The following is a 24,991-nucleotide window of genomic DNA, read 5'->3' as shown; positions in this document are numbered from 1 at the left end:
TTTAAATTCCCTCATGGGATAGTTGAGGATTTGTTGGTGAAAGTGGGAGATTTTATATTTCCTGCTGATTTTGTGGTGTTAGATATGGAGGAAGAAGCCAAAGCTTCAATAATTCTGGGAAGACCCTTCCTGGCTACTGCTGGAGCCATCATAGATGTACAAAAGGGTGAACTCACTCTTAGACTACATGATGAGAAGTTGGTGTTTAACGTATTCAAGGCAATGAGCTATCCATCAGAATCACTAAGGGAATGCATGAGGGTGGATGTAGTGGACATTGCAGTACAAGAAACCTTTGAGGAAACAACAAAGGAAGTGGCAGAGGAGGAGTTCACCAAGGACATAGAAGTTAGTGACATCAAGGCTGCTGAAACAACCATGCCAGAGAAAGTGAAAGAAGAGAAGGAAGCACCAAAACCTGAGCTCAAAGCATTGCCCCCTAATCTCAAGTATGCATACTTGGGTAGTGATGAGAGTCATCCTGTTATCATTAGCTCTGCCTTGAGTCAAGAACAGGAAGAAGAATTGATCAAGGTGCTACAAACTCATCAAGATGCCATTGGGTGGACCCTAGCTGATTTGAAGGGGATAAGTTCATCCATATGCATGCATAAAATCTTGTTAGAAGAGGATGCTAGACCCTCCATCCAAGCTCAGAGAAGATTGAACCCCGTCATGAAAGAAGTGGTACAAAAGGAGGTCATGAAGTTATGGCAAGCAGGGGTAATCTATCCCATTTCTGATAGCCCATGGGTTAGTCCCATCCATGTAGTTCCCAAGAAAGGTGGCATAACTGTGGTGCCAAATGAGAGGAACGAACTCATACCCACAAGAACTGTCACTGGATGGAGGATGTGCATAGACTACAGGAAGCTCAATGAAGCCACCAGAAAAGATCATTTCCCACTCCCATTCATGGATCAGATGCTTGAAAGGCTTGCAGGACATGCTTACTATTGCTTTCTGGATGGATACTCAGGCTATAATCAGATAGTAGTTGACCCTAGAGATCAAGAGAAAACATCATTTGTTTGTCCATATGGAGTTTTTGCTTATAGACGCATGCCCTTTGGATTGTGCAATGCACCTGCCACTTTCCAAAGATGCATGCTGTCCATCTTTTCGGACATGATTGAAAAATTTATTGAGGTCTTCATGGATGATTTTTCTGTGTTTGGAGATTCTTTTCCTAGCTGCCTACACCACCTTGCCTTGGTGCTTAAGAGGTGCCAAGAGACCAACCTAGTATTAAACTGGGAAAAGTGTCATTTCATGGTCACAGAAGGAATAGTCCTTGGCCATAAAATCTCTAATAGAGGCATTGAGGTGGACAGAGCTAAGGTGGAACTCATTGAAAAACTACCTCCACCAAGTAATGTCAAGGCAGTTAGGAGTTTTTTGGGACACGCTGGTTTTTACAGAAGGTTTATTAGAGACTTTTCTAAAATAGCCAAACCTTTGAGTAACTTGCTTATCTCTGATACACCCTTTGTATTTGATAAAAATTGCATGCTAGCCTATGAACTTTTGAAGCAAAAACTTTCCTCTGCACCTATCATTGCCCCACCTGATTGGAACTTACCTTTTGAACTGATGTGTGATGCATCAGACCTTGCTATTGGGGCAGTGTTAGGACAAAGGAAAGACAATCTGGTACATGTGATTTATTATGCCAGTAAAGTCTTGAATGATAACCAAAGGAATTACACAACCACTGAAAAAGAACTCTTGGCAATAGTCTTTGCATTTGACAAATTTAGATCCTATCTCATTGGATCTAAAGTCATTGTCTTCACTGACCATTCAGCTTTAAAATACTTACTTGCTAAACAAGAGTCCAAACCAAGACTTATTAGATGGGTTCTTTTGTTGCAGGAATTTGACATTGAAATCAAAGACAAGAAGGGTGTAGAGAACAAGGTGGCAGACCATTTATCAAGGATACCATGTGAAGAAGGAAGCACACAAAGCACACATATAAATGAGTGCTTTCCGGATGAACAACTCATGGTAATTCACAAAGCACCCTGGTTTGCAGACATAGCAAACTTCAAGGCCACTGGGAGTTTGCCGTTGGAATTTAACAAGCATCAAAGGAAGAAATTGGTAAATGATGCCAAATACTTCATCTGGGACGAACCATACTTGTTCAAAAAATGTTCGGATGGCATACTCAGAAGATGCATATCAGAGGAAGAAGGAAGGGAAGTCTTATGGGACTGCCATGGCTCCACTTATGGAGGACATTTTGCAGGAGAAAGAACGGCAGCTAAGGTGTTGCAGTGTGGTTTTTATTGGCCCACTATCTTCAAAGATGCAAAGGAACTAGTGAAGCACTGCCATGAATGCCAGAAAGCAGGGAACCTGCCAAGAAAAAATGAAATGCCACAACAATTCATTCTGGAACTTGAATTGTTTGATGTATGGGGGATAGATTTCATGGGACCCTTTCCCTCCTCATACTCAAATAATTACATTCTTGTGGCAGTAGACTATGTCTCCAAATGGGTTGAAGCAATAGCAACCCCAACCAATGATAATAAGGTAGTCATGAACTTCCTCAGAAAACACATTTTTTGCCGTTTTGGGGTTCCAAGAGCAATCATCAGTGATGGAGGAAGCCACTTCTGCAACAAACCATTAGAGGCATTGCTTCTAAAATATGGAGTCAAACACAAGGTAGCCACACCATACCATCCACAGACAAGTGGGCAAGCCGAAATATCTAACAGAGAACTCAAAAGAATCTTGGAAAAGACTGTGGGAACTTCAAGGAAGGACTGGTCGATTAAGCTAGATGATGCTCTTTGGGCATATAGGACAGCTTTCAAAACACCAATTGGAATGTCTCCTTACCAACTAGTATATGGAAAAGCTTGCCATTTGCCACTGGAGTTGGAGCACAAGGCATTCTGGGCCTTGAAAATTTTGAACTTGGACAGCAAGGCTGCTGGAGAAAGAAGGATGTTGCAAATTCAAGAGTTAGAAGAATTCAGAGCTGAAGCCTATGAGAATGCCAAAATTTATAAAGAAAGAGCAAAGAAGAAGCATGACAGCAACATAGCCCCAAGGAAATTTGAAGAAGGACAAAAAGTATTGCTCTACAATTCTAGGCTGAAGCTATTTCCAGGGAAGCTAAAATCAAGGTGGTCTGGACCATTCCTTGTCACCAAGGTCTCCCAATATGGACAAGTAGAAATCATGGAAGAAAAGTCACAACGAACCTTCACTGTGAATGGTCAAAGACTCAAACATTACTTGGGAGATGTGGAGGAAAAGGACAAAGTTAAATATCACCTCAACTGAGGAAGCTGACCGTCAAGCTAATGACGTTAAAGAAGCGCTTGTTGGGAGGCAACCCAACCTGAGGTAATACCCTTTTGCTGTGTCTTTTATTTGTTTCAATAAAAAGGTGAAGTAGTTTCTGTGCATTGCAAAGAATTAAGTTTGGTGTTTCACACCAAACAATGAATTCGTGGATCAATAATTCAAAGGGGAATGTGTGACTCTGAGTTTGGTGTTCCACCACACATATCAACTGAACACAACAACCTTTGAATTATATGAAAGGAACAACCATTCTAAGCAATCACAGGAATGCTTAAAATCCTTAGCAGCAACTTCATTCCAAGGAGAATTCAAAGACTCAAAGAACAGAGAAGTAAGTAGGAGACTAAGTTTGGTGTTCACACACCAACTTAAGACTCAGACACTTGCCCATACATAGTTGAGCTAACCACTCAAGTGCTTGAGAAACAAGCAACTTCATCACTCTTTGCAGGAAAGGAAACAAGGATCTTAGAAAGAACATGAAGCAACAACTAGGAGAAGAAGGAGAAATCAAATTGTTTCCTGGCAACAAAGAGAAAACAAAAAAATTTCACAAGGTGGTGTTGTTCCTTGACAATTCTTTAAAAAGGGCAAACAAAAGCATGCTTGTTCTGGTTTAAACTGTAATTGTTGAATCTTTTTGGAATGTGAAGTTACTAGTATGTTTGTCTGTTTATTGCTTTGAATAAAGTGAATGCCTAGATGTTTGGATATAACTTCACCTTCTTAAACAAATGCTTGCCATGCTTGTTCTGTTTCCTAAAATAAAAGAAAAGTTTGAACAAAAGTAACTTGGCTCAATTAGTGACAAATCAAGTAGAATTAAGTGGTGGTATGCATGCTTGATTGTTTAGTCAGATCACTGGAAATAGAGTGTAGAATTATCATTTTTTGTGAAGAAATTGAAAACTGTCTATGGATCTTGATGAATAAATGTCTTTGGCCATGAAAAAGAAAGAAAAAGAAGAAGAAAAAGCCACTGAAAAAGGCAACCAAAAAGCAAAAAAATTTTTTGAAAATAAGCTAGGCACCAATGGTTTGAACTTCTGAGACAAATGCCTGTGGTGTTTATGTATTAAGGATATGCTTGGATGAATAGGTTCTGAGGAGTGTTTCAACACTTGGTAACTTGGGTTAACTAACCCGGGATTATCAACCAAAAGTCCATTATCAAGAGCAACCTAAATACAAAACATTTAGTCACACAAAGAGGTGCTGGGCACCAATGTCTCAAGAAGAAATGTGAACTAAAATGCCTGGAGTGGATATGTGTAGTGCACTGATAAGAAAAAGAAAATGCCAAAGGCTTGCACAACACATGACACCAAGCAAACAAGGAGCTCTAAGAAAAAGAAAAGAAAAACAAAGAAGAGAAAAGTGCCAAAGACATAAGAATAACAAGAGGCCATAGCAGTGTTTGATGGATGCAATGAAAAAGTGATAATCTTACCTGATAAGAATGAAAAAGTGATGCTGCAACTTTCTGCATAAAACCCTTTTGATGAACTTCAAATGCTTGCTAATATAGCCAATGTGATCGCTTTCTGTTTCATACTTTCTTCTCAAATAACTCAGGACTTGCTTAGGGACAAGCAAGTATTAAGTTTGGTGTTGTGATGCCAAGGCATCTTAGGCTAGTTTCACTAGCATTTTTCTGTTAGTTTTAGTAGTTTTATGCATTTTCTTGAGCTTTAAGTAACCAAGAATGGTTAAATGAATAACAAAGCAATGAACCATCCAAACAGTATGATTTTGATGCAAATCCCATGAGTTTTAGTTAGATTACTTGAATGCTATGAATGGAAGATTTCTCATGAAATTTTGCAAGACTTTGATGCAATTGTTTGGATGATTTCAGGGAAGAAGAGGCTAAGCAAGGAAGCAACAAAATCAATAAAGGAAGCTTGAATATCACATGTGGAGTTTAAGTTCCAGTTTAAGCCTAAACTGGAGCTTAAACGCCAGAATCATGAAGGCTAAGAAATGCTGGAATTGAAGTTTAACCTCCAGTTTAACCTTAAACTGGAGGTTAAACGCCAGAATGAAAGTCTCACCAAAGAAGCATTTCCACGTTTAACCTCCAGTTTAACCTTAAACTGGAGGTTAAACGCCAGAATGAGAATGCCACTCAGGAAGAGTTCCACGTTTAACCTCCAGTTTAACCTTAAACTGGAGGTTAAACGCTAGAAATGGGAAGTGCACCAGGGAGCCATTTCCACGTTTAAGCTCCAGTTTAACCTTAAACTGGAGCTTAAACGTGTTCGACCAAGTTTTCTTCTCCAGGGTTGCTCTCTCCATTTCCACGTTTAAGCTCCAGTTTAACCTTAAACTGGAGCTTAAACGTGTTCGACACCTCCAGGGCTACCTTTCTCCTCTTCCACGTTTAAGCTCCAGTTTAACCTTAAACTGGAGCTTAAACGTGTTCGACCTCCAGGGCTGCCCTTCCTATCTCCACGTTTAAGCTTCAGTTTAACCTTAAACTGAAGCTTAAACGTGTTCGACTACATGACTCTCCAGGGCTGCCTTCTTCCATTTCCACGTTTAAGCTTCAGTTTAACCTTAAACTGAAGCTTAAACGTGCTTCTACAAAAGGCTTCACTGGAAGTGTCTGGCGTTTAAGCTGCAGTTTAAGCAACTTAAACGCCACTCTTGGAAAAGGGTTTCTGGGCCAAAAATATTGCGGTTTAAGTTAGTCTTTGAGCACAAACATTAACTTAAACTTACTCTGGTATGAAACCCAATTGAATATCATGGTTTATGGGATTGGGCCTGAAGGATTGATGAGTCTGAAATTTCAATTTGTTGAGTCATGTATTATTATTTGATTATCACTAAGTTGGCTCAATGAATGTTACAGAATTTGGATCAGCAACCTCATCAAGATTTTGGATCATAAACCCAAAGCAAAAGGAAAGCAGGGAGAGGCCTCAAAGCCCAAGAAACACAACAAAGCTCAATATAGAAAGTGTATAAATAGGATAGAATTTAAGTTAGGAAGGACTTTTACCTTTTCATTTTGCTAGTTTTCATATCTTTGTAATTGAATTCAGAGCTATGACTCACTAAACCCCCTTTTCATTGGGTTAGGGAGCTCTATTGTAATTCAATGAATCAATAATAGTTTATCTTCTTCTTCAATCTTTTCTCTTGAATTTTGTTAGAAAGCTTCTCGATCTAATTCTATTGGGTAGTTGTCTTGGGAAAGAAACTACCCATAATTGGAATCCTTCGGAACCTTGGGAAAGGAATGGAGGATTCATGCTAGAGAAGCTTTCTCATAGTGAATTGGATTGGGGTTTGGATGGATATTGTGACATGTAATCCTACCAAATTGTGGTTCATGAAACTGTGTGGTATAATCAGTGATCGAGCATCATCTCTTCTTATGAACATTTAAACCAAGGGATTGGGAATTTGTTTGTTTTTAGAGAGAATTGGTGAGCCAAGGGATTGGGATCCAATCATATAAGATTGCCAAGCAAAATTCAATGAACGCATTGGTTGAGGAAGAGATAAACATGTTTTGATTCGGAGATCTCAATATCTCCTATAACCCAATGAATTCCCCATTTCTGATCTCCACTTTCTCTTTACATTCTGCAACTCAATTCATGCAATCACCCCCATTCCCTTTTAATTTTCAGCAATTTAGCTTCTGCTCTTTAATTCATGCAATTTAAGATTCCGCCATTTAAATTCCTTGTCATTTCAATTTCTTGTCATTTACGTTTTCCGCCAATTTTACATTCCGCAATTCTCATCTAAATCTTGATTCCGCTCAACTAGAACACACTTCTAATCCGAATTGCTCACTCAACCAATCCTTGTGGGATTCGACCTCACTCTATTGTGAGTTTTTACTTGACGATAACCGGTGCACTTGCCGGAAGAAATTTTGCCGATCGTGCAATTTCCTAAATCGTGGCATAACTAGTTTGTGCACGCATCACCTGTGAGTCTTGAGCTTAATTGTATGGTTGCATTCAAACCATAATTTTATTTCTGTGTGTTTCATTTCTTTTTATTCTGATGTTCTTTACTTTGCTTTAATCTATATGTCCAATTATAGAATATAGAATGTAGATACATACCAAGAGAATGATTGAGGCCATCATTTGATTTCAGCTCACTTACCCTAAATTAGCCTGCCTTTTACATCACCCTTGTTAGCCCCCTTGAGCCTTTTAAAACCCCTTTATTCTATTTAGCCAAATTACTAGCCTTAAGCAGAAAAATAAAAAAAAATCCCAAGTGAATCCTTGGTTAGCTTAAGATAGAAAATTATAAATAGAGAAAAATGTGAGAAACCTTTTGGGAACATGGGTAATAGAAACAAAAGGGTAGAAAAGTTAAAAGGGATAAAAATAAAATTTGGGAAGCATGCTCATGAGAAAATCTAGGTGATTCAATTACCATGTGCAAAAAAAAAATTTATTTTATTTTTCAGCATCTAAATAAAAGGGGATACAAAAGAAATTCCCCAATGCAAAATAAAAACAATGCACATGGGATAAAAATAAAAAGTGAAACATGAGCATGTAACAATAAGTGAGATAATATGGGAAAATAGGTAAAAAGATTTTATTTTACTAAATATGTATGTTAGGTGAGATCTTAGTCTAATTAAGGATTCACTTATTAGCTCACTTGACCCTATACATAAATCTTTACCTTTACCTTGACCCCATTACAACCTCAATTAAAGACCTCATGACTTTTTGGTATGACTATATTCTATAATTGTTTATTGGTTAGATGAAAAACAAAGCTATAGAAATTAAGAATAAAAAGAAAAATAGAGTGAATAAACCCAATAAACACTGAGTGACTAGAGAGTAAACACAAAATCCAGTGAGGGTTCAATAACTCATCAACATATATCTATGCTTAAATTTACTAATTGTTTTGCAAGTTTAATGTTTTCTTTCCCATCTCATTTGCTAAAATACTTTATTATTTAAGGGTTGGCTATATATATACATGACTCCTTGAGAATGTGAATTAACTTGACTACATGTAAGCTTTATATATGAGTGAATAAATTAGAGTTGCATGATGCATCATTCATTTAGGTAGTTGCATTTAAATTAGGTTGCATTGCATGACATTCCATCACTTTAACCTTAATTATTTACCTTGGATTTAGCATGAGGACATGCTAGTGTTTAAGTGTGGGGAGGTTGATAAACCCATATTTCATGAGTTCTTTTGTGCCTAATTTGAGTGATTTATACAATCCTTCACCTGCTTATTCACATTAATTGCATGGTTTTACTTTTCCTTCCTTATTATGTCATATTGTGAAAAACATGTTTCCTAAGCTTTAAAAATTAATTAATTTAATTACCTTTATTTCTATTTGATGCCGTGATTAGTGTGTTGAGTAGTTTCAGATTTTCTAAGGCAGAATGACTTAAAGGATGGAAAAGGAAACATACTAAAATGGAAGGAGAAAGCAAAATGAAGCTTTAAGGAAACTGGTATCCACGCGATCGCATAGATGACGCGATCGCGTGCCAAGCACAAATCAGCAGCGACGCGGCCGCATGACTGACGCGACCGCGAGGCAAGGAAAAGCTCCGAATGACACGACCGCGTGACCCACGCGGACGCGTGACAGAGGCCACGTATCAGAATTTACAGAATGCGCCCCCAGCGATTTCTGAAGCCCTTTTTGGCCCAGATCCAAGTACAGACAGCATAGACCAGAGGTTATAAAGTGTGGGAATGTACCCATTCAAAGAGAGCTCGCATATTTTTACTTTTCAATGATTTAGATTTAGTTGAGAGGGAGATCTTCTCTCTCTCTCTCTCTTAGGATTTAGGATTTCTTCTTATTTTAAGAGTGACTCTCAATCCAGGTTTTATATTTCTTTGTTTTAAATTTCCCTTTCACTTTATTTATTTATTTCAATATCTGAGTTGGCTATTTACCTTTATAATTGGATCTATGAATTCTTCCATGTTACAGACTGTTATTTGAATTAATGATAATTGAGGTATTTTCAGTTTATGATTGTTCTCTTTGATTTAAGTTACCATTGCTTCCCATCTAAGGATATTTTTATCATTCCAGCAATTTTACTTTTTCCCCTTTTGGTTCTGGTTAAGAATTCAATAACTCAACAGTTATTAAACTCAACATAATTGATAATCGTTATCTTGCTAATTAAGCTGAACTTAAATAATCCCAACCTTTTCTTAGGAAATAAATAGGATTCAAAGGCCAGATTAATTAGTCCCTTGAATCTCCTTTGCTTTAGTAAAGATTGACCAAGTGGAGTTTAGATTCAACTTTCATTATAGTTGGGAGAGATAACTACGTTGGACCTCCAACTTCTCTTACCTTGCCAAAAGTCTGCTTTACAGTATTTATTTATTTTAATTGCCATTTACTTTACTTGTCATTTAAATTACTTGCTTCTCATCTTCTAAACCCCGATTACAACCTTTATAGCCAATAATAAGAACATACTTCCTCGCAGTTCCTTGAGAAGACGACCCGAGGTTTGAATACTCGGTTAACAATTTCTAAAGGGGTTTGTTACTTGTGACACCCAAAAACACGTTTGTATGAAAGGACTTTTGTTGGTTTAGAAGCTATACTTGCAACGAGGATCTATCTGCAAATTTCTAGACCACGCAAAAGTTCCTCTCATCACTACCGTCGGAAGCTACTCGTCGGAGATCTCATGATGTTCCTCCTTCTTCGTGGCGTGCTTCCTCTCGGAGCTGTTCCTCGCGAAGACGCGTCGTCAAGTTCGTCCCCTTCATCGGGTTTTTGCTTGTTGCCGCTGCTTTCTCCGTGACTATGGTCCGTGGTTCGCGGTTCAGACTTCTCGCCGCCTCACTCGCATTCTCGTTGCTTGGCTCTGTCAGCTTGATATCCTTCGTTCTTTGTTTTTGACCTCCTCTGTTCTCAGTTCCTGCCATATCGCCATCCTCCGTTTCTAGAATCAACATCCTCTGCTTCGTTGAATCGTTGTTTAAGACTTCAGGTAATTTTTTTATGAACATCATTTGAATTTTGTGAATAATTCTCTATTATTGTTATTGTTTTTTTTTTTAAGAATTATGCTCCTGTTATTGTTTATTTGATTTATATGAGATGCTGTTATTCTGACTTCTGAGTTCTGAGGGTTTTAAATCTGAAGTGTTGGTATGGTTTGTTTGTTTGTAGGATTGTGTTGTCTAGAATGGCTGATAAGCAAGCAGTTACAAACAACACAAGTGGGTCTAAGGTGGGGAGCATTTCTACTCCATCAAGTGTTGCTGCATCGACACCTTCTAAATCAGCAAAGGGAGGGAAATTAGTTACTAATACAGGCTCAAGTGATGCTCCTACTTTGGAGACAGAGACAGATACAGGCTAACCAGGTAAAAGAAAGGCTAAAAGGCCCCCCTTCTATTTTTGGGATCATTTTTAAAAAAATACGGAGGAAACTAAAGCTCAATGTAAACATTGCTTGAAATGGTTACAATGTCATAGTCGTAGAGGCTTTAATTTGTACTCAAAATTGGATAAAGCCTGATAAGATTTTGGTTGCTGAAAATTCGTGTATAATAACTTATATTGTTTTTTTTTCAATTTATTCTAACATGTTTTACTAAATTTTTCTATTGGTATTTCTTAATAGGAATACATGGTTGCTGAAATTACTTGATGGCTACTGATTTAAGTAGAGATCAACTTGTTTGACTATTGTTTTACTTGATGGCTACTTATTTAAGCAGGAATCAACTTGTTTTAAGCTGATGGGTTAAACTTTAGTATGTTTTAGTGTTGCTATTTTATTTTAAATGAGACATTTAGTATTTTAGTGCTTGTTGTCTTCACTTATTATTGGAAGTGCTTGTTGGAACCTTTGGTATTATATTTACTTACTTATTTGTATATTTTTGTTAGTAGTTATTATTCATATATTGTATTATTTTATTTTATTATTTAGAAAAAGTTTGATTAAAAATATTTTAGGAATTTTATTGAATTTTTTACATAGAAATATGATTAAAAAGATAAGGTTCAATTATGTGGATATACCCGATATCCGATCCGATATGATCCGCAAATGTGAGGATCGGATCGGATTCGACCCTCAAAAACGCGGATATCATATCTGATCCGATCAGATGGGAATTGTACGAATCAGATCGAATTTTTTGTCATATCCAATCTGCGTACACCCTAAATATATTATTTAAATGAAATACTTGCTAGATTTCTTTTGCTTTAATTAATCATTGGATTGAGATTATCTAAAAGACCATTAGTTAGGTTAGAATAGTCGAACATGCATAATTAATTTTTTAAAACTTACTTGAAGTTCCTTTTTTTATTTAATACTTAGAATATTACTAATTAATATCAATGTTGTTATATGAATATATTATTCATGAAATAGAATATTTTATTAATGAAATTATTTATGTACTAGGTTTAGAATAATTAAATACTATAAATATTAAACCCTCCTAATGGGTTAGATAAGATTAATTTGCACGACTAAATGTTGCTACTATTGTAGAGGTCTCGGTTGCTACTGCCACGCTGTGTGGCCTTTATCCATCCCCTGCCCGACGTCATATTGCCTTACATTACGGAGGCTGGATTTGGACATGCAGTAGAGCTAAGAAATTTTATGTTTGACAATGCCTTGCTCTTTGCATATGTGGAGCGGTGGAAGTCCGAGACTGATATGAAATTTGTTGTGATGGTCTAGAATTTATCAAATAAAATCTCATTGCAAGTATAGTTCTAAACCAACAAACAATTCTCACATCAAAATTTTGGTTGTCACAAATAAAAAATCCCAAATAAGGGGGTTTGATTTGGTAAAGGGGCAAGAAATTAAATGACAAGAAAAGTAAATCAAGTAAGCAATTTAAAGAAAGCAATTAGTAAAGAGAGATATTCATGGCAAGGGTTGAGAATATAGGCTTTCTATCCTAGTCATTAATCACAATAATTAACAAGAATTTATCCTATTTCGTCATCTCCAATGTGGGAAGAAGGTGTAAGTTATCTTCCATGAGAGAAAGTCAAACAAGACTAGTTAACCTCAATCCAAAAATCCTAATCAACTTACTAATGGAATTAGCAAGGGATTAGAGTCAATGGAAATCATATTAACTAACAACTCTAGATCACCAACATGAGTTGGGTATTCATGACTCAAGATTACCTAATTACTCTTCCCAAGCCAAGAATTCTAAAAAATCTACTCTAACATCCAATCAAGCATTTTGTCAAATACTTGGAAGGCATAAAAGGAAAGCATAATGAATTGCAAGACATAGTAAATCTACCAACTACCAATTGCAAGGAAAGTAAATTCACAACTCAAATCATCAATAAAAAGAACATCAAACATCAATTGCATTAATAGAAAATCTAAATCCAACAAGTATTCATCAATCCTAAATAAAGAGGCATGAAAAGAAAAATTGACAAGAGGGAACAAGAGAATTACACTACTAGAGCATGAAAATGTAGAAGAAACAAGATGCAAACAAGGAATTAAACATGAATCTAAGATGCAATTAACCCTAGGAACCCTAATTCTAGAGAGAAGAGGGAGCTTCTCTCTCTAGAAACTAAGTTACATGATGCAAAAACTCTAAATAATTGCTCCCCCTTTGCTCAAGCTTCAATTCTGCATGAAATACCCTCAGAAACGAGTTTGATTTGGGCCTGGGCAGCTCAGAAATTGCCCCCAGCGATTTCACTTTAAGTGGGTCATGTGCCGAGTGTCACGCGTGCGCGTGCTTGACGCGTGCGCATCGATGGCAAAACCCCTACTCACGCGTACGCGTGCTTGACGCGTGCGCATGGCTTGAAAAGTCTCCAATGCACGCGTACGCGTGCATGACGCGTGTGTGTGGCCCTCAATTCTCCAAAAGCTCATTTCTTCATGCATTCTCCACTTTGTATGCTTTTCTCTTCATTTCTTCCATCCAATACTTGCCTTATGAACCTGAAATCACTCAACAAACACATCAAGGCATCGAATGGAATTAAAATGAATTAAAATTACCAATTTAAGGGTCTAAAAAGCATATTTTTACACTTAAGCACAAATTAAGGGAGAATTACAAAGCCATGCTATTTCATTGAATAAATGTGGAAAAAGGTGACAAAATCCCCTAAAATAAGCACAAGATAAACCACAAAATTGGGGTTTATCAGATACCCACAATTTTCACCTTTCATAGGGTGAGGTCAGCATTACGCTCTAAGATGTTGCTTAGCATCTTGGTTTGCGCCTGACGGTAAGCCGATTAGGGGTTGTACCAGAGACTTTCTATAGTACCATGGACACTCCACATGGGAGTGGGTTGAGGATTTACTTGGCGACAGGCCGCCACTATAGCCAGAGGACAGGGAGCATGTTTTTGGTTTAAGGATTACCCGTCTGAGGAACAGGGTTTTAGCCATTCCACCTGGGGGAGATCCGGATACCCTCCTTAAGTATGTCAGGTGCTACTTGATGATGCTAATCAGGGGGTTCTGTTCACAGACAAGTTAACTACAGTTGTCCCTCTCAAATGGCTGCCGTTGCTAAAAGATTTTGATCATTGTAGGAGGTTGTCTTGGAGTCTGCACTCCTGACACACACATACCACTCACTTTGCACCGCTTCTAGACGTGATATGACTGACATTCCAGGGTGCATACTGCTTGTACTGTCCTAGATCTACTAGAGATTTTCGACATTTTATCTGGTTGGGTATGACGTCCTTAGATTTCCACTTGCAGCCAGGTAATTAATTACTTTGAAAATTTTAATTAGAATACTAATTATTTACTATTATAATTAATTTTATATTTTTCATTATCGTTATTATTCTTATTCAAAGGATAGAAGCATAAATGAGGATGATATTTATTATTCCACTATTTTAAATGATAATGATACTTATATTAAGTATGCTTTATACACCATGTGTTGGTTGGCGGATCTGGGACAATAAAGTAGAGACCATCACCTGGTTGTGGAACCGGACACCACTTGGATCATCACCATGCTCAGCATTAGTATTTTATGACTTTATTTATTTTTTACACCTTTTTGATCTTTTATGTTTTATTCTATTTTTGGATCTTTTATGTTTTGTTGTACCTTTAGCCATCTTATATTTTATTCTAGTTAGAATAGTTGTGGTGTTTTATCAAAATTTCAGTTGCTATCGTAAATCTATTACTACAACCATACAATCAAATGGCATAAAGATAAACTATTAACATTAAAAATACCATACGTCGCAATAATAAAATCACTTGGAATAATACTATAAATGAAGATTCCATACAAGATAAAGAACAAGTACATTGGGGATTAAGATTTAAACTAACTAAGACAACCACTACAAACTATAACATGACAATGACTCTCGTGGATCCCAGGGTGGAGTGTTGGGACATCCTCGCCTAGTATGACCTTATTGCTGACAAATACCACATTTTTTCTCAGACTGCTCCACTGCATCAATCTCATTCCGCAACTGAGTAGAGACCGGTATTCTCTTTTCCTTCCGTCGTATCATGGGGTTGAGCACTAGCTGTGTACTGATAAGTGAATATCATATACCCTTTTTTCATAGCATTTTCATAGTGTTTTTAGTTATATTTTATTGAGTTTTAGTATGTTTGATGACTTGCATCATCTACCTCTTTCTCTTAACCAAAAGGACCATAGAAGTAGTAATTTCTCATTCAATTGATGCAATTACTTGAACTAAATGATGAATTTTATGGTACATTGCTTTGAAAGGGATCTTGTTTGAATTTCAGGTGAAAGTAGCATCAAAAGAGGAAGAAAGCAAGAAAAAGGAGCTGGGCGTGTGTACTGGGCGTGCCACTTGGTACAAACGCCAGTAAATTGACTGGGCATGGCACACCCGTTATTGGGCGTGGTACGCCAGCTATCAACTCTAGGGAGCAAAATGAAGGAGCTTCTATAGGCGTGGCATGCCAGAGTAGGGCGTGGCACGCTAGTTGCATCTTCCAGAGGAGAACCCATGAAGGATTAACATGGGCGTGGCACGTCAAAGCCAGGCGTGGCACGCCAACTATCTTGTCTAGAAAGGAGGCTTTGATGAATTACAATGGGCGTGGCACGCCAAGGCCAGGCATAGCACGCTAGTTATATTTTTCAGAGAAAGAACTCCAAGGTTTACTATGGGCATGCCACGCGATTGCTGGGTGTGGCACGCCGGGCACTCTGATCAGAGAAGGACCCTTGAAGATTCACAAAGGGCGTGGCACGCCAACCCTATCATGTACAATGAGCATGCCACTTGAGCTCGAAGGCATGGCATGCCAATATAGCTGAGCAGAGGAGAATAGAGGAAGCACCATTATGGGCATGCCACATGGTACTAGAGGTGTGGCATGCCAAGCTCATGAACCCTCATCACCACTATGGGCGTGCCACTTGAGACTGAGCGTGGCACGCCAGTTCATTTGACCAGAGAGGGTAAGTGAAGCCTCATCAAAGGCATGCCACTTGAGCTCGAAGGCGTGGCACACCAGTTCAACACTTCAGAGAAGGAGGTACAAGGCCTTATTGAAGGCGTGCCATTTGGAACTTAAGGCGTGGTACGCCAACTTTGCTCGTACCAGGGGTGTGCCACTTGAATCCTGGGCATGGCACACCAACTCACTGGGCCAGAGGGGAGTACTCATGCTTTATCAAGGTCATGGCACGCCAGACCTGGGCGTGGTACGCTAGTTCAACCTTCCAGAGAAGAGATTAAGGATCCCATTGAAGGCATGGCACGCCAGCCCAGGGCGTGGCACGCCAGTTCATTTGGCCAAAGAAGAAAGATGAAGAATTCAACAAGGGCGTGGCACACCACTGCTGGGTGTGGCACGCCAGTTATGCTGTCCACAAGAGAAGAAGGAATGCTCGCTGGGGGCGTGGTACGCCAGTTCTAGGCGTGCCACGCTAGTTCAAGTTTTCAGATAGGAAGAAGGGAGAATCACAATGGGTGTGCCACTTGAGTTCGAAGGCGTGGCACGCCGCTCACACGCCAAGCACATGTCTCAATTTAATTAGTTTTTCCTTTAATTTTCAATTGTAATTTTTTTCCTTTTTGTAATTTTTATTTCTAGTAGTAGGAGTAGTATAAATACCCCTTGAGAGTACTGAAAAAGGGGTTGGATGGGTTAGTTGGCTAGAAAGGGAATTAGTTTAGTTTTACCTTTAGACTTCACTTCATCTTCTTCCATCTCTTGTACTTTTCTCTAAGCTGTGAGTAGCTAAACTCCCTCTCATTGGGAGAGGGAGCTCTGTTGTACTTGATGGATTAATGATAGTGAATTTCTTCTTCTTTTCATCTTCTCTTTTATTTGCTAGAAGGAATTTCGTTTCTCAAGTCTAGTGTTCAATCATCTTGGAAAAGAGGTTGAATGCAAATTGGGTTTCATGGGAACCTTGGAAAAGAAAACATGGAACCATGCTTGAAATCCCTTCTCACACTTGAGTAGATATGGGTTTTGGGATTGGATATGGTGACATGAAATCCACCCACTATTTGGATCTATGAGAATGTGTGGTATAATCAGAGACCAAGCTTATCTCTCTTCATGAGCAATTAGACCAAGGAATTGGCTGATTATCAAGATTTGAGAGATTGAATCACCAAAGAATTCGGGTTCAATCAATCATGATTGCCAAGAGGTCAATGAGTTGCATGATTGAAGATAAGATGATCCAGATTTGATCCAAAGAGAGCAATATCTCCTAATCTCAATGAATTTCCCTATTCTTATCTTCCCTATTCTTTATAGCTTTCTTTAAGTTTCTGCTATCAACCCATTCCCCATTTACAATTCAGTCATTTATGTTTTAGCAATTTACTTTCATGCTCTTTATAATTCTGCACTTTATTGCTTTTCTTTATCTTTAAGTCATTTACAATTTTGTCATTTAGAATTCTGCACTCAATAATTCTTCTTGATTAGCTTAACTAAATCACCCATTAACTAAAGTTGCTCAATCAATCAATCTCTGTGGGATTCAACCTCACTCTACTGTGAGTTATTACTTGACGATAATTTGGTATACTTACCAAAGATGGATTCATTATATTTTGATATAGTGAATTTTCGGTCATTAAAGTTAGGAGCTCTGCTTATCTCAATGGATTAATATCATTACTATTCTATTTTAATATATGTTTGATTCAGTTATAAGGTGTGTTTTTGTTCTTCATCTAAATGAGACTGGGTATGTCTCTTTTTCTACATGATTTCCTGTGATACTCAGAACAGGTCACTTGAGCTACAGCTTGAAAACACTCCTCCTAAATCGAGATTATCTGGGCTAATTGGGATACATGACATATAATCTGGTTAGTTTTGGGTAATTGAGATTTCTATGGTGCTAAACTAGTTTTCCTGAATTTTACCCTCTGATCTAGAAGATCCGACCTTGTTTGTGGTGTTTTGAGTAGGATTGGAGGAGATTAATTCGCTTGGGAAATAGGTTTTAATCACTTACAGTTTACCATAGAATGAATCATTCATTGTTAAAATTGTTGGTAAGAACTATTAATTCGGAAAGGTAATTATCTCCGAGACCTTAACTGTTCTCTCATTATTGTTTCTACACCAATTCTTTACTGCTTTCTTTATTAATTTATTTTATGTGCCTACAACAACAACCACTCTTTTTCTATTTGCCTAACTAAGTCCAGCAAGATAGCTATTGCTTGCTCAATCCAACAATCCTCATGGGATTGACCCTCACTCACCTGAGGTATTACTTGGATGACCCTGTGCACTTGCCAGTGAAGTTGTGCGAGTTCAATTTCGTGCACCAAGTTTTTGGCGCCGTTGCTCGTGGATTGTTCGAGATTGACAACTACAGTTGTCTTGCTACTTATATTAGGTACCTTTTATCAGTTTTTAACCATGTATTTCCTTTTAAGTTTCTAACTTTTTAGGTTTACTTTTTTCTCTGTTTTTCTTTCAAAAATTTTCATTATTAATTTTCTCTTATTTTCAAAATTTTAAGTTTGGTGTTTCTTAGTAGTGTTTTAATTATTGTTCTTCCTGATTTTTGAAAATCGATCTTGTTTACTTTCTTTTTGTTCGAATTTTTTTTAGTTATTTTCTCTTATTTGATCTAAAAATTTTTTAAGTTTGGTGTTCTTTTAGTGTTTTTCTTTTAATTTTTAAAATTAACATTGTTTATCTTTCCCTTTTTAATTTCCGAATCTTTCTTGTTATCCTATTTTGATTTAATTTTAAATTTTAAGTTTGGTGTCTTTTAATATTTCTTTTTTTTTCTTTTTAAATTTCAAAAATTTCAAATCTTTTCTTTTTCTTTTTAATTAATTTTCTTTTTAAATTTTCAAATCATATCTTGTTTATCTTTCTTGATTCTTGGTCTTTATCTTCTTTATCTTTTCCTTGATTCTAGTTAATTGAATTTTTCATTTAAATTCAAATTTTAAAGTTCAAAATTTAAGTTTAGTGTTTCTTTAGTTATTTTTTTCTCTCTTTTTGAAATTTGAAAACTTTTAAAACCCTTCCTTTTGAATTTTCGAAAATATTTAATTAAATTTTACATCTTTATCTTAACTTTATTTAATTTCAAATTTTAAGTTTGGTGTCTTCCTTTCCTTTTTCTTTTCGGATTTAAAAACTTTTTAAAACCTTCTCCTTCTAACTTTCGAAATTTTAGATTAATTCTTGCATCTTTATCTTATCTTGATTCAATTTCAAATCTTGAGTTTGGTGTCCCTTCAGTGATTTTCTTAGTTAATTAGTTTTTTTTATTTTCGAACCTATCTTATTTAATTTTCTTGATTTTCGATTTTCCTCTTATTTATATTTTCTTTGATTTTCAAAATTTTGTTATCTTACCTTATTCATTTAAATTCAAATTTTTAAGTTTGGTGTTTCTTTAGTGTTTTTTCTTTCTTTTTGAATTTCAAAAAATTTTAAATCTTTCAAAATTTCTATTTGTATTTTTTTTATTTTTGAATTGGTATTCATTTTTTTTATAATTTTCAAATTTTTTAATATATATATATATAATAAATTTATTTGTTTTCAAAAACTTTTGATACCTTTCCTTTTAATTTTCGAAATTCTTTGAGTTAAATCTCCCATCTTTATTTTCAATTACTTTTGTTTACTTTATCCTACTTCATTTCTTTATTAGAAATTTTTACTGGGAGCTCTCTATACTCTGACATAAAGAGTCCCACTTTTTCTTTGTTTCTTATTTTTGTGTATGAGCAGAAACAAGAAGGAGTCATGGAGGTGTACTCCTTAGATACAATTCGTGCTCAGAATGAGCTTATGCGTCAATAGATAAGTCTTCTTGCTCAACAATTGGATGGCATGCAGAACCCAGTTGCAAAGATTTAGAATACTTCTCCAGATGGTCCATATGGTATGAATGATAGCTTCCCTCAAGATGAGCCTTAAAACTATGGCCAGTGGACACCAGAGCAGGTTAATTACATAGGTAACCCCTCAAGTAACTCCGATGATATTCCTTGGTTTCAAAGGTGGGGGGGGGGGTTTCTCAAGCTTTGGGAGGAGAGAGCGGCCCCATCAGCAACCGTTTTATGGCAACAGCTTTTAGGGAAGGCTTAATCAAAATCCAGTTAACAACCTTCCGCCTCAGCCCCCCACAACCTAACACTGCACCCGACCTGGCGTCCATGCTTACAGAAGTATTACAGGAGACCCGAGCTTTCCACAAGATTATGGAAGCGCAATTGAGCCAGACCAAACAACACATGGAGACGTCCAAGCAAAGCCTCTCTGACCTAGCCACTATAGTCTCTGACCTTTCCAAGACCACTTATAGTTTCATGCAAGAAACCCAATCTTCAATTAGGAACTTAGAGATACAAGTGGGTCAATTAAGCAAAAGGATACCTGAGGAACCCTCCAACACTCTTCCAAGCAACACAAAGGTAAATCCATGGAAAGAGTGCAAGGTCATCACTATGGGAGAGGAGGCCAAAACCAAGGAGGAGCAAGCTGCTGAGGATCTGAAAGAAAACAAGACTCAAGAAGAGACTGGGAGTGCACTTGTACACGCCCCTATGGAGATGGAAGAGCTTGAAGCACAACACTCTCTAAACATGCAAAAGGAGACCAAGGACGAGCACTACTCACAGTTCTTGGAAATCTTTAAGAAGCTACAAATCAATATTCCTTTTGCTGATATTTTAAAGTAAAGGACTCTCTCTACTGGAAGGAATCCCAGTGATGCTAAGAAAGGCAAATGGGTGCTGAGGTCACATAAAGATTGGATGGTTTTCAAGGTCTTCAGACATCCACTACCCCCTGACAAAGGAGGTATTTGCATGTAGATTACAATGTTGAAGCCTCCTCCCTTGGTGAAAACTCATATAGTTTCCCCAAACATCAAACATAAGTTTGGTATTGGGAGTGCACTATGATGAGCGGATAATTTATAACCTTTTTGGCATTGTTTTTACATAGTTTTTAGTATGTTTTAGTTACTTTTTATTATATTTTTATTAGTTTTTATGCAAAAATCATATTTCTGGATTTTACTAGAAGTTTGTGTGTTTTTTTTTGTAATTTCAGGTATTTTCTGGCTGAAATTGAGGGACCTAAGCAAAAATCTGATTCAGAGGCTGAAAAAGGACTGCAGATGCTGTTGGATTCTGACCCTTCTGCATTCGAAGTAGATTTTCTGGAGCTAAAGAAGCCCAATTGGTGCGCTCTCAATTGCGTTGGAAATTAGACATCCTGGGCTTTCCAACAATATATAATAGTCCATACTTTGCCCGAAATTTGATGGCCCAAACTGGCGTCTAAAGATAGCCTAAAACATCTTGGCGTAAAACGCCCAAACTGGCACCAAAGCTGGTGTTTAACTCCAGGAACAGCCTATGCACATGTGAAGCTCAATACTCAGCCCAAGCATATACCAAGTAGGCCCTGGAAGTTGATTTCTGTACTATCTACACTTAGTTACTCATTTTCTGTAAACCTAAGTTACTAGTTTAGTATAAATAGCACTTTTTACTATTGTATTCATATCTATCTTTGGTTAATCTTTGATCAGTTTTATGCTATCATAGACCATTGTTCACGTTTAGAGGCTGGCCTCACGGCCATTCTTAGACCTTTTTTTTTCACTTATGTATTTTCTACGGTGGAGTTTCTACACCCCATAGATTAAGGTGTGGAGCTCTGCTGTTCTTCATGAATTAATGCAATTACTACTGTTTTCTATTCAATTCACGCCTACTTCTTCTCCAAGATATACTCTCGTACTTGATTCAGTTAAGTCAGAATGAAGGGGTGACCTGTGAAAATCAGCCAATCTTCGTTACTCGCTTAGCCAAGATCCGCGTGCTTGACAACCACAAAGCGATTTACATGATGTTCAACGTAGTCATTGGACGATAGTTGGAGTATATTCTCTTGGATATCTAATACACAGACCGAGTCCGTGAGATTAGTATCTTCGTGATATAGGCTAGAATAATTGGCAGCTATTCCTGGGATCCGGAAAGTCTAAACCTTGTCTGTGGTATTCCGAGTAGGATCCGGGAAGGGATGACTGTGACGAGCTTCAAACCTGCGAATGTTGGGCGCAGTGACAGTGTGCAAAAGGATCAATGGATTCTATTCCGACGCTAATGGAAATCGACAGATGATTAGCCATGGGGTAGCTGTACCTGGTATTTTTCATCTGAGACGAGAAATCCAACAGTTGATTAGCCGTGCAGAAACCGTAGAGGACCATTTTCACTGAGAGAATCTTACAGCTTGCCGTGGAAGGGAGCACGCATGGTTGGAAGAAGACAATAGGAAAGCAGAGGTTCAGAAGCAACAAAGCATCTCTAGATGCTTATCTGAAATTCCCACCAATGAATTACATAAGTACCTTTATCTTATTTTATGTTTTATTTCTATTTTAATTATCAAAACCTCATAACCATTTGAATCCGCCTGACTGAGATTTACAAGATGACCATAGCTTGCTTCAAGCTGACAATCTCCGTGGGATCGACCCTTACTCACGTAAGGTTTATTACTTGGACGACCCAGTGCACTTGCTGGTTAGTTGTGCGGACATGTGAAAAGTGTGAATCACGATTTCCGTGCACCACACTACCCACCAAGGAGGAAGGTCCCAAGAGGAAGATGCCTAGGGGATGGAGGAGAAAAAAGATCCCTACTAAAAGCTTTTTACCAGGGATGAGGGTGGTATTCACTGCAAGTGCAATCCTGTCTCATACAGTAAACGACATCCTGTCTCCTGAGCATATTGAGTTGATCCTTGAGAGCACGGAAAAGAAGCTTGATAAACCACTATTTTATGGTTTATCTTGTGTTTAATTGAGTGGTTTCATCAAGTCTTTACCCACTTATTCATATGATTTGCATGATTTTACAATCCCTTCCTAGTTTTGTTTTATGGTTGAAAACTTGCTTCCTAGAGATCTTTAATTTGTATATTTTAATTCTCCTTTATACCATTCGATGCCGTGATCCGTGTGTTAAGTGTTTCAAGCTTTATAGGGTAGGAATGGATTAGAGAATGGAGAGGAAGCTTGCAAAAATGGAAGGATCACAAGAAACCAAGGTGATAACCAGCGAGCATCGACGCGCACGCATGGCTCATGCGAGCGCTCGATATGGAGAAATTTGCAGCGACGCGTGCGCGTGCCTGACGCGTACGCGTGGATTGGAGTCTGCATAAGGACGCGTGCGCGTGACTGACGCGTACACGTGACATGCGTGATCTGCAGAAATAACAGAAAATGCTGGGGGCAATTTCGAGCCGAGTTTTGACCCAGTTTTCGGCCCAAAAATACAGATTAGAGCCAGGAAACATGCAGAGACTCAACAAACATTCTCATTTGTATAGTTTTAGGTTTTTATATATGAATCTAGAGAGAAATCACTCTTCCTCTAGGTTTTTCTTTACATTCATAGTTTATTAGTTTGTTTCCGGAGGTAACTACTCTTTCTTAACACCAATAACTTAGTTATTTTTCTGTTGTTAGGATAGGATAGATTGCATAGTAATAGGTATTTGCATGCATGTTCTATTTGGTTGAAAAAAAAATAATAAGTTTCTTTTTAAGACCCTATTCTTGAAAAATTTCACTAATTTAAATCAATTTTTTGTGTTAAATTTGTTTGAAGATTGTAAATTGGAACATGGGTTATAGCTAAGAACACACAACCTTTGAAAATTTGAGCTTAATTACATGGTTACATTATTTAGCCATAAATTTTTATTCTTGTGTGTTTTCTTTCCTATGATTGCAATCTTTGTTTTGTTCCATCCTATATGTCCAATGTTTAATGTGTTATATGTATGCATATGATTGAGGCCATTATTTGATTATTAACTCACTTATCCCAAATAGCCTACCCTTCCATTTACCTTTGTTAGCCACTTTGAGCCTCTTAATCCCATTTGTTCTATATTTTACCACATCACTAGCCTTAAGCGGAAAAACAAACAATCATCCCAATTGAATCTCTGGTTAGCTTAAGATAGAGATTGTGTGTCAATCAAGTGTGGGAAAACTGTGGAAACATGGGTTAACAAGGGAATGTGTTATGTTTTTTACAATTGATAAAATATTGGGAATTTGGGTACCTACTCATGTGAAACTAGAAAAATTAAAAATCCATGTGCATTGATAAATTGTGTTTACTTTTATTAATTAAAAAAATTCAAAAATATTCAATAAGTAAATAAATAAGGGGACAAAATTACCCCAATGCTAGTTAAGTTAATGAAAAGATCAATGCATATGCGATACAAATTAAAAGAAGGGTTGATGCATGAGTATGAAATGCAAAAGTGGGAATTTTGGGAAGCTAGGCATGATTTTAAAAAGTATATAGAGTATGTATAGGTGAAAGCTTAGGTTGATCAAGGATTCAATTTATAGCTCACTTAGCCATATATATACCCTCACCTTTACCTTAGCCCCATTACAACCTTGAAAAGACCTCATGATGTTTGCATTGGTACATTAAATATTTGTTGATTGGTTAGGTGAAGAAAAAAGTTTAGAAAGCAAGATTAGAGAAGAGTAGAGTGATTACCCTATACACTTGAGTGATTAGAGTGCACATGTACTATCAGTAAGGGTTCAATGCTTGATTCTATGTTCCCTGCTTTCATGAGCTGTGTTCTTACAAGTTCACTTGTTTTTACTGTATGATTTTAATTAGTGATATTTGATTTATATTTGTCTTGAAGAACTTATTTACTTTTAACCAAGTGGCAAAAATCATTTTAGCATATAGAGCATTCATACATAGGTTGCATTGCATTTCATGAGTCTTACTTTTCCCTACTCATTTATTTTATCTCCTTGAGCTAAGCATGAGGACATGCTAATGTTTAAGTGTGGGGAGGTTGATAAACCACTATTTTATGGTTTATCTTGTGTCTAATTGAGTGGTTTCATCAATTCTTTACCCACTTATTCATATGATTTGCATGATTTTACAATCCCTTCCTAGTTTTGTTCTATGGTTGAAAACTTGCTTCCTATAGATCTTTAATTTGTATATTTTAATTTTCCTTTATACCATTCGATGCCGTGATCCGTGTGTTAAGTATTTCAGGCTTTATAGGGCAGGAATGGCTTAGAGAATGGAGAAGAAGCTTGCAAAAAT

At 37.2% G+C, this 24,991-nt stretch overlaps 1 protein-coding gene across 1 annotated transcript in view; it reads left to right on the top strand.

The window, feature by feature from the left end:
* Positions 1-10,703, top strand: part of LOC148574708 (uncharacterized) — a 34,713-nt gene extending 24,010 nt beyond the window's left edge. Inside the window, exons 3-6 of the mRNA XM_088505938.1 lie at positions 626-2,208; positions 2,704-3,231; positions 10,254-10,328; positions 10,485-10,703. Of these exons, the coding sequence (XP_088362064.1) occupies positions 626-2,208; positions 2,704-3,231; positions 10,254-10,328; positions 10,485-10,703 (2,405 nt within the window). The remainder of the gene's footprint in view (positions 1-625; positions 2,209-2,703; positions 3,232-10,253; positions 10,329-10,484) is intronic.
* The last annotated feature ends 14,288 nt before the right edge of the window (positions 10,704-24,991 follow it).

Source organism: Arachis ipaensis, chromosome B2 (genome assembly GCF_059453495.1).
Source record: "Arachis ipaensis isolate K30076 ecotype BB chromosome B2, ASM5945349v1, whole genome shotgun sequence".
In the NCBI taxonomy this organism is placed as follows: Eukaryota; Viridiplantae; Streptophyta; class Magnoliopsida; order Fabales; family Fabaceae; genus Arachis; species Arachis ipaensis.
Note: the sequence above shows the minus strand (reverse complement) of the source record. Positions and strands in the feature narration are given on the sequence as shown.